General features: G+C 51.6%; 1 protein-coding gene across 2 annotated transcripts in view; it reads left to right on the top strand.

Moving 5' to 3' along the window:
• CRMP1 (collapsin response mediator protein 1) overlaps positions 1-13,683 on the top strand; it is a 77,419-nt gene that overhangs the window by 19,415 nt on the left and 44,321 nt on the right. For both annotated transcript variants that reach the window (XM_030314232.1, XM_030314235.1), the window contains exons 2-3: positions 6,001-6,089; positions 11,431-11,615. In XM_030314232.1, coding sequence (XP_030170092.1) covers positions 6,001-6,089; positions 11,431-11,615 — 274 coding nt within the window. The remainder of the gene's footprint in view (positions 1-6,000; positions 6,090-11,430; positions 11,616-13,683) is intronic.

Here is a 13,683-nt window from a genome sequence, read left to right as displayed (position 1 = left end):
TTTTATATCAAAGGTCATCAGCAATTTTAAGGCCCATGATACATTTTGCAAAATTGTCTAGTGCTTACTCTTCCTGAGAAACCCCTGCTTTGAGGAAACTATAATCAGTTTCCCTTTTTCTACTTCTGCCCAGTATTTGTGTGATGTCTCAGCTCAGGAGCTTTTGTATGTTTGAGTTCTTCTTTGAAGAAAACCCTTTCATTATCATGGGGACCCGCCCAGACTCTATTCCTCATGGCGTTAGGGTCCCCTTGAGCTGGCATCTGAACCCCTCTCCAGGTCCCCACCCTGAGGTCCTACTTCAGCCAGATAAAACCACATATGGATCCCCCAGCACACCCTGTCCCTCTGTGCCTGTCCCCATGTCATACCTCTTTCTGTAGTCTCTTTTGTCCTTTGCCGCATGGCTAATTCCCATTCATGCTTCCAGCTTAAGTAAGCATTTTTTTCCCTGGAAGAGCTGGAACTGGGGCACCTCTGTGCTCCTGGCAATCTCTGCTCTTCTCTCGGTCCCAGCCCTTCCCAGTCTCCCCCACTGGCCTGAAAACTCCTTAAGGGCAAGTGCTATTTCTTTTAGCTGCACATACTCCTCCCTTAGTTATTTATTGAGTGTGGTTCCTGCTATAGAAAATGGCAAAGAATAAACAATGCGTGACTCTACTGAGTAGTTACACATGCCAGACGTGTGCTAGGTGCTTTATGTATATACCCCGTGGACTTTTCTCAACAGCCTTATGAGGCAGGGACAGTTGTCCCCATTTGCAGATGAGGAAACTGAGGCTAGGAGAGGTTAAGTCACATGGATAGTAAGCAGACAGAGACTGGACCTTGTATCTGACTCTGGACAGTCTGTCCTGATGTAACGCTGATCCAAGGACACGAGCCATACTGAGCGTAATTCCCTTTAGGTCGCAGCTGTCATCATGGAATGAATGGCAGTCTCTGGCACACTCTAGCTGTTGGACTTTTGTTGAATTTTTAGTCAGATGTTTCATTTCCTTCAAAGAATCGAAAGGGTGATTGTAACACAGAACAATTGTCCTTGTTCACATGTGTGTCTGTGAGAGGCAGGGAGTTATTAATTTTCTCTTAAATGTGTGACTGTTATTTTGTTACATTCTTAACAATTATTTACCATCAGCTTCACTCCTCTTGGTGTGAGATTTTACACTGAGATTTCCTGCGTGAAAAAGGGGAGCCCTAGAATGCTAGGTCCTTGGGTCACAGACATCTGGTATTTTCTAAATTATATCTGATTATGGGTGTCATGGATTCTAGAGTGTGAAAATGCTTCTTTTTTTTTTAATGTGCTTTTTTAATGTTTATTTTTGAGGGACAGAGAGCTCATGGGGGAGGGGCAGAAAGATGAGACAGAGGATCTGAAGCGGGCTCTGAGCTGTCAGCGCAGAGCCCGATGTGGGGCTCAAACTCACGAACCGTGAGATCATGACCTGAGCCGAAGTCAGACGCTTAACCGACTGAGCCACCCAGGCGCCCCTCGCGTGTGAAAATATTTTAAGATGTGACAGAAGAAATATTTAAGATGTGTTTGGTGCAGTGGATGCCAGGCCGGAAGTTAGGGAACCTTGGGTCTAACCCGTACCCCCGTTAGTTGTGTGAACACGGGAGGTCACCCGGTCTCTAAGCCCCGTTTCCATCTGAGGTCAGATCAGACCCAACACTCCATAAGAACCACCCGGCGCAAACAGGCTTGGAGAGCAGAACTGTCGTAAAGCACAATTCCCAAGGTGTCATCTGGGGAAAGTTCCCTTGTCAGAACTTTCCACACAACAAAAGGATCTGTGTTTGGAAAAGATGTTAAGTGCGGTCCCCCGCTCGCGTATGCACGTTACACGTCAGCAGAGTAAAGGATCTGGGTTCTTGTCATATCGACCATCTTTTGTTTCTGCTTAACCCAGAATTTTCTAAACTCACTACCCCCAGGACTCACCTTGGGGAATAGCCTCTACTTAAACCCCTCTGAGCTAGAGTGCCACGGGACAGGATTCTGAACATGCCAATTAAGAGGCGAAGGCACTGCTAATTTCAAGGAGGAAAAGCAGGGAGTCACATTGGCTCTTGCCTTATCATACACGGACTTACTGTTTTAGAACTACGCTTGCACCCGACTACGTCGGAGCTCGGACCGGTGCAGTAGCTGCACACAGAATCGGCTGGTAGTTGGGGAGGAGGTGGACTTGAACACAAGCTGCACCACCTGATTCTAGAAAGAGCAGGGTGGGGCTGATCTTCTGGTGTGCAGTGTATTAAACACTACCTTTCAGGCTGAGCCTGAAAAGCCCTCTATTACATGTGGCAGAGCAGACAGCTGCCTGTGGGAGGCCGTGTTCTGGAAGCCACGCACCAGCTGCTGCTGCTGCTGCCTCACATTCCCCTGCTTTCCGGTGCCTGGGAAACCTGGACACAAGCTTGTCTCTGCTTCTGGGTGTGCAGAGCCCATGCCTCCCCTTTCCCCTGGTACCGGAGTATCCTCCCCGGGAATGTGCACATCGTGGCTGGCTTCTGTCTTAGGGCTAAGAGGCAGGTTGTAGGGCCTGGGAGCGGTTGAGCTTGAAGACAGAGACTCTCCTGCTGGGGGGTAAGATGTGCTGCTTCCTGCTTGCCTCCCTTGCCTCGTGGCTCGTAGTTCTTTGTCTCCTGGCTGTGATACCTTTTCTCTCCATCTTAATCCATTTGTCCTTCAAGAATCAGTCAGGGATCCGTCTGTGTGTCCATTCATCCATCTGGCCATCCATCCATCCATCCATCCGGCCAGGTTGTGTCCAATACTGGAGATGCAACACTGAAGAAAACAGGTGAAATCTCTCCCCTGGTGAAGCTACCAGTCTTGTAAGGACATTTGCAGGGCACGGCTATAGGTGGCCCGTCCACCTACATCAGCATATGTGCAGCTGTCCCCTGTGAGTTGTGTCTGCCACAGCCAGCGGGCGACCACCACAGCTCTGATGTCAGCGGGCAAGTCACATTTTAGACAAACGTGTGGATACGTAGCGTGTAGGGGCTGTGAAACAAAGTGGGGGGCGGGGTGTGGGTTTTGCTGGCAGGGCACAGGTGTATGATGTTCCAAACAGGGCAGGCGGCGGGAGGGCTCTCAGGTAAGTGACACCGAACAGACACCTGAAGCAAGTGGGAGAGTGAACTCGGCCTGGGTGGGGGGATTCCAGATTACGCAGGGTCTCACTGACCTTGGCTTTCACTCTGAAGGAAGTTCGGTGCTGATGCCAGATGCGGGCAGAGGGTTCTGAGCAGCAGGCCGTGGGCTCCATTTCTGCGCAGCAAGTCTTCCCTGAGTCTTTAGTTTGGGTTAACCCTTCTTCTCTGGGCTTGTACAGCGTCCTCTGCCTTCTCCTGGTTCGTGCCTTGTGCATTCCGTACGGTTCCTCAGAGGGTCCGGGTGGGATCAAGCCCCAGTTAACCCCAGTGCTACCCAGATCAGCAAACGCCCTGCATTGGATTTCTGTGCCTAACCCTACTTCTTCGTGACAGTTCTTGCAGTCACCTCCCGTATACACGATCTGCCTCAATCCTTGTCTCAGGCTCTGCATTCAGGGAAGCCCATGGAGGACGCTCCCCCAGAAGTGACTACCCTGAGTTCTTAATGTCTGTTTACTCTCTGTCTCCCTACCCCAGGGCTGGGGCTTACGGACAGAGACGCTGTGATTTATTTATTCATTGCCGCATCCCCAGCTAGGAGATAGTACAAGTAGAAAGTAGCACATGGCAAAAAGAATTCTCTGCCTCCGAGAAATGCAAATGAACGATTATTGAGAACCAAGGGTGCTTGGTGATTTTATGCAAGGCAAATAGGGGCAATACTTTTGGGAAGCTATCTGGTCCTGTTTATCAAGGGCCATAAACGAGGTTTATACTGTGTGACCCAGTTGTTACGCCTCTGAGGACCGAGCCTAACGCGTCAAGCCGAGGGAGACACTTTGTGTGGAGAGACGCTCACTGGCGCTCATTACAGCAACGTCACCCGTGCGAACACTCAAAAATAACTCCAATGCCCAACAGTAGGGAGATAGTGAAACAATTTATGGTGTATCCACAAGGTGAAATGCTTTGTGGACACTTACTTATGGCTGTGAAGAACATGTGATAACTTGGGATACCCTTATGGCAAAATGCAGAAAAGGACACAGTTGTGGTTTTGGGGTTCTAGAATTTGCTGTGTGTGTGTGTGTTGTTGTTGTTGTTGTTTTTTTTTACTGTCTCTGGGCCTTGGGTACCAGTTCTCTCTGCCCAGACACTGAATGTTTGCCGTACCTGGACGAACTTTGTTTGTTTGGAACAACTTATCTCGACTTATTTTCTAGGGGTGAGCTGGTCTTGCCTGGCCCCCCTTAAGGGGGACAGCTCCTTAACTTTGCTCCCATGGTGGGCACCCTCCCCTTTTCCTCTTGTAACCAGCCCCCAGCACCCAAGGCTTGTGAAGCCTCTGCCTCTCCCTCCGCCATGTCCACTAGGACACATTCCCCTCTGTCCCTGGTTCCTCCTGGCTCCTCAGGGCTTGGCCCTGGGCTGGGAGCCGAGGCAAAGTGCAGCATCTGATGGGACACAGATGAGTGGACGGATGCGTGCATTACGATCGCCACCATGGGGATTCACGGAAAACGGTAGAGAGAAACATCAGAACGTTGACTGGAGGTCATTCCGGGGCAGTTGTGGTTTTTTTTAATAGTCTTTCTGCTAGTTTTTAAGCTGTCTCTGAATTGAGTTTTGTTATATTCAATAATGATGCCTTAAGAAACTCCTGTTCTACAAATGACCCAGTTTTCTGCAACAAATGAATGGCATCAGAGAGGGAGGAGGGCGGGACAGACCCCTGCAGACTTCACAGAGCCAGATGCAGGGTGGGGGCTGTGGACGGGACCACTCAAGCCGCCCACGGTCAAAGGACATTTCTGAGACAGCCAAGCAAAATTGAGCATGGTCCATTAACCGATATGAAGGAATTCATGTCAGTCGGGTCCACTGAGATGATGGTTTGTGGCTATGTTTATTTCAAAACGTCTTGGGGCGCCTGGGTGGCTCGGTTGGTTAAGTGTCCGAGTCTTGGTTTCAGCTCAGGTCATGATATCGCAGTTTCGTGAGTTCCTGTCCCACGTCGGGTTCTGTGCTGGCAGCACTGAGCCTGCTTGGGATTCTCTCTCCCTTTCTCCCTCTCTCTGTCTCCCTCTCTCCCTCTTTCTCTGTCTCCCTCTCTCTGTCTCCCTCTCTCCCTCTTTCTCTGTCTCCCTCTCTCCCTCTCTCTCTCTCCCTCTCTCCCTCTCTCTGTCTCCCTCTCTCCCTCTCTCCCTCTCCCTCTCTCCCTCTTTCTCTGTCTCCCTCTCTCCCTCTCCCTCTCTCCCTCTTTCTCTGTCTCCCTCTCTCTGTCTCCCTCTCTCCCTCTCTCTGTCTCCCTCTCTCCCTCTCTCTGTCTCCCTCTCTCCCTCTCTCTCTCTCCCTCTCTCTCTCCCTCTCTCCCTCTCTCCCTCTCTCCCTCTCCCTCTCTCCCTCTTTCTCTGTCTCCCTCTCTCCCTCTCTCTCTCTCCCTCTCTCCCTCTCCCTCTCTCTCTCTCCCTCTCTCTCTCTCTCCCTCTCTCTCCCTCTCTCTCTCTCTCCCTCTCTCTTTGTCCCTCCCCCACTCATGCTGTCTCTGTCTCTCTCAAAATAAATAAATAAACTTAAAAAATTTTTTTAACTCCTTCATGGTGAGAGATACACACTGAAGTATTTACAGGTGACATGATACAGTGTTGGGGATTTTACTGGAAAATACCGCAGCAAAAACAAAACAGAAGTGTCGGTGGGGGCACAGAATAGGTGGAACGTGAATGGCGAAGTGTGGAAGGTTTTGAGTCCGGGTGATGGACGTGAGGGGGCTTTTTTTATGGCGTTTCTTTACTTTTGAAAATATTTGGATAATTTTATATTAAAAGTTCAAAAAACGTCTCGGCTTTTCCCTAGTAACACTGAATACTTTGCTTGGCTTTTCAGAGTGACCGACTCCTCATCAAAGGTGGACGAATCATCAATGATGACCAGTCCTTCTATGCTGACGTCTACCTGGAAGATGGACTTATAAAGTGGGTTGACCAAAAACCTTTTTTTTTTTGAAAAAAGAAAAAGATTTTATTTTTTAAGTAATCTCTACACCCGGTGTGGGTCTCGAACTTGCAACCTTGAAATCAAGAGCCACACGCTCCACTGAATGAGCCAGGCAGGTGCCCCCAAAACGCGTCTTTGAGGAAGCCAGTCTCCCCGGGCTGCCTGGCCCTTAGGGGACACAGACAGCTGGCGTTCTGTCCCCAAATGACTGTGCTATGTCCTGTGAATGTCAGGGAGGGAGAGATTCGAGGAGGGAGGAGCTCCAAACTAGTGGTGGGTCGGGGACTAGCAATTATTGAGTGCCCCTGCCGTGTGAGCCTTCTGTAGGCCCTCAGATGCCCAGGGAGCTGTGATGTGCACCTGCTGGCCTCCTGTCCTGTTGCAGGAAGTGGTGGGCTAGTGAGGCAAAACAGCTGCCCCACACCGCAGTGTCCGTTAGGGACAAGGCACAGGTGTCAACCTGGTACATAGGCCTGAACTCACAGCTCTTTCTTCCACCTGCCCAGAATTTCCGGATTGGGTTGAAGGGGGGCAGGGGAGAAGGGAAGAATGCTAGGACAGGGCCGTGGTGCTTAAATAAAAGACATCCGTCGGGACTGAAGTCTCCTCCGCTTTCTGCCTATCGGCGTCCTCTCTAGCTGTGACATCCCAGTGTGCTCGTTCGCTCGGTCACTGTAACGGAGGACCCGCGGCTGGGCGGCTTCAACAATAGGAATTCACTCGTCACAGATCTGGAGGCTGCCAGTCCTGGGTCAAGGTGCCGGCAGGGATGGTTCCTTCTGAGATCTCTCTCCTTGGCTTGCGGATGGCCGTCTTCTGGCTGTCCTCCCGTGGTCGTCCCTCTCTGTGCATGCACTCCTGGGGTCTCTTCTCTTCCTCTTCTTACAAGGACATCGGTCCTGTTGGGGGGTCAGGGCCCCTCCCTAATGCCTCATTCTAATTTACTCACCTCTTTAAAGGCCCCCTCTCCAAAGACAGTCACATTCTCAGATGCTGGGGGTCAGGGCTTCAACATACAAGTTTGGGGGAGCACAGTCCACAGATAGTGGTTTGGATGTGGCCTCCACATTTCACCGGCCCGTAATGGAGAGGTTCAGCTCTTTTTCTTATGCATGATGAACGCCCTGGATTCGCTCAGCATCTTCCCCTGGAGTCTGGGAGAGTAGGAGCTGGAAACTCTCAGTATCCAGCTCCGGCTGCTGGCACAGCAAAGAAGGGCAGAGGGGAATATGCGTGAGATGAAGGTCAGGACTGTCTGGTGCCCATGTAGGCTTTGATGAAGAGGAGGAGGAGGAGGAGCAAGGGGAGGAGGAGGAGGAGAAGGAGGAAGGGGGGAAGGAAGAGGAAGGGGAAGAGGAGGAGGAAGGGGAAGAGGAGGAGGAGAAAGAGGAGGAGGAGGAGGAAGGGGAGGAGGAGGAGGAGGAGGAAGGGGAGGAAGAGGAAGGGGAGGAGGAGGAGGAGGAAGAGGAGGAGGAGGAAGGGGAAGAGAAGGAGGAAAAAGAGGAGGAAGTGGAGGAGGAGGAGGGAAGAGGAAGAGGGTCAGGAGGAGCCCTCCTCTGCCCCTTTCTGCCAACCCCAACTCCAGCCCCAGACTCCAAGCATTTCCAGTCCAGCCCAAGCCCCTGTTTTTCCAGGTGATTCTCTCCTCTCAGCTGTTCCCAGCCACACTGAAAACATGGTACCCCCAGAGCGAGCCCAGCAGCCCTCGCCTGGAACCTCGCACCCATAAATCCTCTGCCTGGAACACCTTGTCCCTTCCCTCATTCTCCTTTCCTCCCCCCATTCCCCAATCCCTGTTTGTCCTTTGGGTCCTGCTTGTGTGACTCCTCCTCCAGGAAGACCTCCCTGACCCCCGTGTTGGAAGCATTCTCCTGCTGGCCGCCTGCGTGCCAGTCCCCTGCTCCTCATGCTGCACGCAGCCCTGACTTAGGGACCTCACCTTAGGGCCTCCCCCCCGGGGCCTGGCACAGTGCTGGGGACAGACAGGTACCAGGAGTATTGGCTGGAAGAACCCTGGCCCGTCAGTGCAGGACCTTGGTCTCGGCCGCAGTACAGCCTGGAACCAGAGGGAGAAAGGCACACGTGGTGGGGGGTTGGTGGGTAGTGAGGTTCCTAGGTCACCCCCCTGCTTAGATAAGGAGACAGCCATTCCAGGGCAGACCCTTGGGCTTCTGGGGCGTGAGGGGTAAAGGATGCTGACAACTGTTGCGGGACCACCTTCCCACCAGCCTCACGGGGTTTGAAGTTAATCCCCCAGGAGCCTTGCAGTCCAGGGTGTGTGCATGGAACAAGAGCTCACTGGCTGAGCTGCATTTATGAAGTGCTTGCTGCATGTGCAAACACCTGGAGTCTTCGGACCTTGGTGGACCGTGTTGTTCAGGAACTACGCGGTTTCCACAAGTTCGGTATCTGTCGGCCCCTCTCAGTCTGAAACGCCTTTGTATTTGACTCTGCTGGCCCTCCCCTTCCGCCGTTAAGCAGACGAGTCTCCAGATGGTCATGTGGGGCGCAGGTCCCTGCTGGCTGGGAAGCAGGTGTGGGAGGGCTGAGACCCTGGGGGAACCACCTGCGCTGACCCCAGGCACCACCCGGCATGAGGAGGCTCAGTTATTTCCCTTTACTTTGATGGAACCCCAAGAACCCTTTTATTTGGCAGCCGTTCACCAAGCTTTCCTGACAGCTGTTCGTCTGTCTTTGTGCAGAATCTGTTATGATTCATTGAAGGTTCCGTCCAGTTTGCTCAGCGCCGGTGACTCAAACGCCGGCCGCCCAAGACTCCTGAGCGTGGTGTCGAGCATCTGTCTCATTCTCAGAGCCTCCTTTCTCCTCGCCCCTTTTCCACACCCGTTGCCATCGAGAACCTTTTAGGTTTTTCCTCCGAATGCACTGAGGGCTCCATTTGGCTCAATCCCGGTTTGGGGAGAATCTGCTTCTATCTAAGGGAAGCAGGAAGGCAGTTGAGGCTGGTGGGCAGAGCCAAGATAGGAGATTTGGGGGGACCTGGCTTGAGTCCAGACCCACCACTGACTTGCTGTGTGGCCTCAGACATGTCACGTGCCTCTCTTGAGTTCTGTTTTCTTCTTTCACTTCCTGTAAAGAGAGGCGACTGTCATGCCTTTAAGATGGACCCCGAACAGCAGTACTTGCTGGCAGTGTGGCATGGTGACTGAGTCACATTCCCGATCAGACTCCACGGATACCCCCCTGTAGGGCCCATGCCCAGTCTGGGACATGCCCAAGCCGTTGCCAGCATGAAACAGTTGAACATGACCCCATCTTCTTTAGAAGCCGGTTGGAGCGTTAAATGAGATGATCCCTGAAGTGTATAGAAGGCCAGTGCTCAGCAGCGACCTGCCCCTGCTGTAAGGCTTGGGGGTGCCTCCTCCCGGACCCCTGACATAACGCCCTGTGTTTGGAGCTGGACAGCGGGAGGATCGGGCAAGGCAGAAGTCTGCACATCGAGATGGAAATTACAGAGGGGAAGAGGTTGGCGTTGGGAGCAGCAGTGGCCGTGGCTGTGGGAGTGGTAGCGGTGATGGTCCCCAGCAGTGTCCTTCCGCTAGACCTACTTTTGGCTTCGGGACAGATAGTGTGTGACACCCCAACTCTGTGGAAGACCCCCAAGGGGAGCCCTGTGGCCTCTGTCCCCCCCCCCACCCCACTTGCCTGGACCGGCCCCGCCCAGGGGTCCAAGGGGAGCCAGGGGATTCTGTTCCTGCCACCTGGGGGTGGATTCTTTTTGGGGGCCTGGCATGGTGGTCACCAGAGCGACACTTTGCTATACCTTCATTACTGGTGTTTTCACGTGACTTAGGATATTGTTGCCTAAGCTGATGAGCTCAGAACAACTGTATTAAAAAAAATTTTTTTTTAATGTTTATTTATTTTTGAGAGAGAGAGAGAATGAGTGGGGGAGGGACAGAGAGAGAGGGAGCCACAGAATCCGAAGCAGGCGCCAGGCACTCAGCGGTTAGCACAGAGCCCGACGCGGGGCTCAAACCCACCAACCGCGAGATCATGACCTGAGTCGAAGTCGGATGCTCAACCAACTGAGCCACCCAGGCACCCCTGTATTTTTTTTTTAATAAAAATCGCTCATGTTCAGATCTAGTGGTCTTCACCAGGCGTTGACCTTGGAGGCTGTTGTATCTATCCTGGTGCTGGCTGAGCCTCCCCTCTGCCCCCCATGTCTCCTGACTCTGGTTCCAGCAGGTGAAACACAGCTGCCACCACAGGGGCAAGGCTTCGAATATCTTGGGCTCTTCTCTCTTCTTCCAGCCTTTGGAATTTTCCTTCTTTCTGGAGAGAGTTTGCAGGCACCTGGTGCATTTGGGAACAGAGGTGATGGTCAGTGTGTGCAGAGAAACCCTGCCATCCCCAGTGTGATTCCCCCCAGGCAGGTTTTACCCTGTTAGTGGATTTTTCTTGTGGGTACTGGGGAGTCCAGCAGCTTCCCTGAGGTCAGTGCTCCTGAGAGTGAAAATGAAAATCCTGGTTGCTTGTCTGTATTAGCTAGCCACAGGTGCCATAACAAAGCCCCCCATACGGGGCAGTTTAAACAGCAGACATCTATTTTTTCATGGGTCTGGAGGCTGGAAGTCTGAGGTCAGAATGTCAGCAGGTGGGTTTCTTTGAGGCCTCTCTCCGTGGCGTGTAGACAGCTGTCTTCTCCCCGTGTTCTCACATGATCAATCCTCTATACGGGTCTATGTCCTGACCTTGTCTTCTAGCAACGACACCAACCAATCTTACAAAGACACTGTTGGATTAGGGCCCGCCCTAATAGCCTCATTTTACCTTAATTGCCTTTGTGAAGGCCCAGTCTTCAAATACTGTTACCTTCTGAGGTCCTTGGGTAGGGCTTCAACATTCAGCTTTTGGGAGGGTCACACTTCAGCCCATAGCACTGTCAAAGTTTGCAGAGCTAAGGGGACTTTACTCCTGCAGTCACTGTCCTCTGTTTCCCTGAAGTGGTTGACAAAGTACTCCCTGAAGTACTCTGGAGGGACAGGCTGTTCTGAGAACCCTTTGACACCAACCCCCGTAAGCCTCCCCAGATACCCGGGCTGGTAAAGCAGCCCACCTTATACCCTCCACCCCTCTGCTGTCCTGGATTGTAGCCACCTGCCCACATGCCTCTCCCCTTCCTCAGGCCATGAGCCCCTCGAGGGCAGGAACCCTGCCCGAGCTTTCTCTGTCTACCCAGTGCCCTGCATAGGACCTGGCTCAGAAATGTTTACCCAGTGGAACTGACACCACACAGTTGACTGCCGTTTTGTTTTTCTCTTAAGAACCCAAGGCCGTTTCTGTTGTTTCCAGACAAATAGGAGAGAACTTAATAGTTCCTGGTGGAGTGAAGACCATTGAAGCCAATGGGCGGATGGTGATTCCCGGAGGTATCGATGTCAACACGTACCTGCAGAAGCCCTCCCAGGGGATGACAACTGCTGATGACTTCTTCCAAGGGACCAAGGCAGCACTGGCAGGCGGGACCACCATGATCAGTGAGTTGCACCCCTGCCTTGGGCACATGTGACTTCTGTTCTATGTCACCAGCAGCATCAGCAACACCACAACACTCAATATAGATACAGGCACTTTGCTCAGGGGACCATTTAATATAACTCACCACAACCCTTCCATAAAGGCCAATATATTATGTGTGCCACTGGTAATACACCGATAATTTTATAGGCAATAGACATTTAAAAGTTTAAAGTATTTTAATGCATTTGAAATGAGATGACTGGCACATTGTGGGTACTATTGTTTCTTGTGCGATTAAAATGAACGTTTAAATTTCTAGGAACTGTGGACTGATTTAAAGAAAAGTATCAAGGGAAGAATGATACGGATTATAGGCAGACAAAGCCAAAAGTTCCTGAACCTGGTGTGCACATGGCTAAAGTTTGGGAACCAGTCATGTAGGTGTTACTATGAAAGATGGAGAACTAGAGGCTCACAAAGATAAAATAAGTTGCTGGACGTTACACAGTGGGGAGCAGGTTGTACTAGTCAGTATCGATGCTGTAATGCTGTGATAATGCTGTATGACAAACAGTCCCAAACTTCAAGCATCACTTGTTTTTCTTGGTCAAGGATCTGAGGGCCCAGGGAGAGGACTGGAGTGGGTCTGCTTCAGGCTGTGGGTTGGGTTCTCAGGGACACCATGGATCCCCCATCCTGGAACCAACGGCCACCTCAACTGTGCCCTTCTCCTGGCAGATGGCAGAAGTGCAAGAAGGGTCTGGCAGGAACTTGTCACTCCTCTTACCACCTTATGTCTTCACTTACACACAGAAGTTCTGTTGGCCAAAGCAAGTCACATGGCCAAGCCCAAAGTCACTGGGATCTCACTCTGCCCACCACGAGCCATGGGGAAGGTGGGGAGCGGAGGAAGAATTGTGAACAAATAATGCCATGTACCTCAGTGGTTTCTTTGGAGGCTAGATTCTTCCTCTACTGCACTTTTCAGTCCCCTATATTTTTTTAAGTAGCTTTTGTTTCTTGGATTCCATTTTAATAAATGGTTTTTAAAAATATTTATTTATTTTGAGAGGGGGGGCGGAAAGTGAGCATGAGTTGGGGAGGGACGGAGAGAAAGAGAGAGAGAGAATCCCAAGCAGGCTCCGTGCTGTCAGCATAGAGCCTGACATAGGGCTCAATCTCACGAATCGTTAGATCATGACCCGAGCCGAAATCAAGAGCCAGTTGTTTAACCTACTGAGCTACCCAGCGCCCCTTAGTAAATGATCTTAATTAAGCTGATTTTCAGTGTTCTTTCAACTGGTAGGCTCTCTGTATCCAGGCAGCTCATCACCAAACTGGCCACAACCCTGCCCATCTCTCTTCCTCCAACAAACCCCTTTGGAAGTACATTGTGGGCTAGAGCTGGCCATCGTGGGTGGGGCTCGAACCCACGAGCAGCGAGATCATGACCTGAGCCAAAGTCGGACGCCTAACTGACTGAGCCACCCAGGTGCCCTATAGGATGAGCTGTATAATAAGAGCCTCCCCACCCCCCCACCCCCCACCATAGTATTGCTGGGAGACATACATGAGGTTACTGAGCGTAGTGCATGACACATGATAAGTACTTGGAAATATGAGCTCGGATGGTTCTGAGAGGTGGAGATGGAAGTTCCAGGCTCAGGTGACCTGTGTGGAGTAGAGGACAGAGCCCCAGATGAGGAGTCAGGATCTCCAGAGTCCCCCTTTGCTCTTTTCCCATCATGAGCTTTGAGACTCTTGGGAAGGCCCCTGGCCCATTCTTTGGGTCTCCTCCTCCCCGTCTGTAATAGGGTGGTTTTCACAGTGTGTTTTATGGAACTCCAAGAACCTGTGACAACACCAGGAGGACCATAGTAAGAGGAGTGTGAGGGGCAGTGAGGTTCTGAGTCCCCACCCCATTTTTTCATTCAGCTGATCCTTATTGAGGGTTGCTCTGTGCCAGGCACAGTGCTAGGTGTTGAGGGAAAGGATGGAAAAAGCAGGCATGGTGCTAGTTCTCCAGTGGTTGCAGGCTTGGGGGGGTTACAAATCATATATGACTATATATCCATGTCTATAGTC

This window comes from Lynx canadensis, chromosome B1 (assembly GCF_007474595.2).
Source record: "Lynx canadensis isolate LIC74 chromosome B1, mLynCan4.pri.v2, whole genome shotgun sequence".
Classification (NCBI taxonomy): Eukaryota; Metazoa; Chordata; class Mammalia; order Carnivora; family Felidae; genus Lynx; species Lynx canadensis.
Note: the sequence above shows the minus strand (reverse complement) of the source record. Positions and strands in the feature narration are given on the sequence as shown.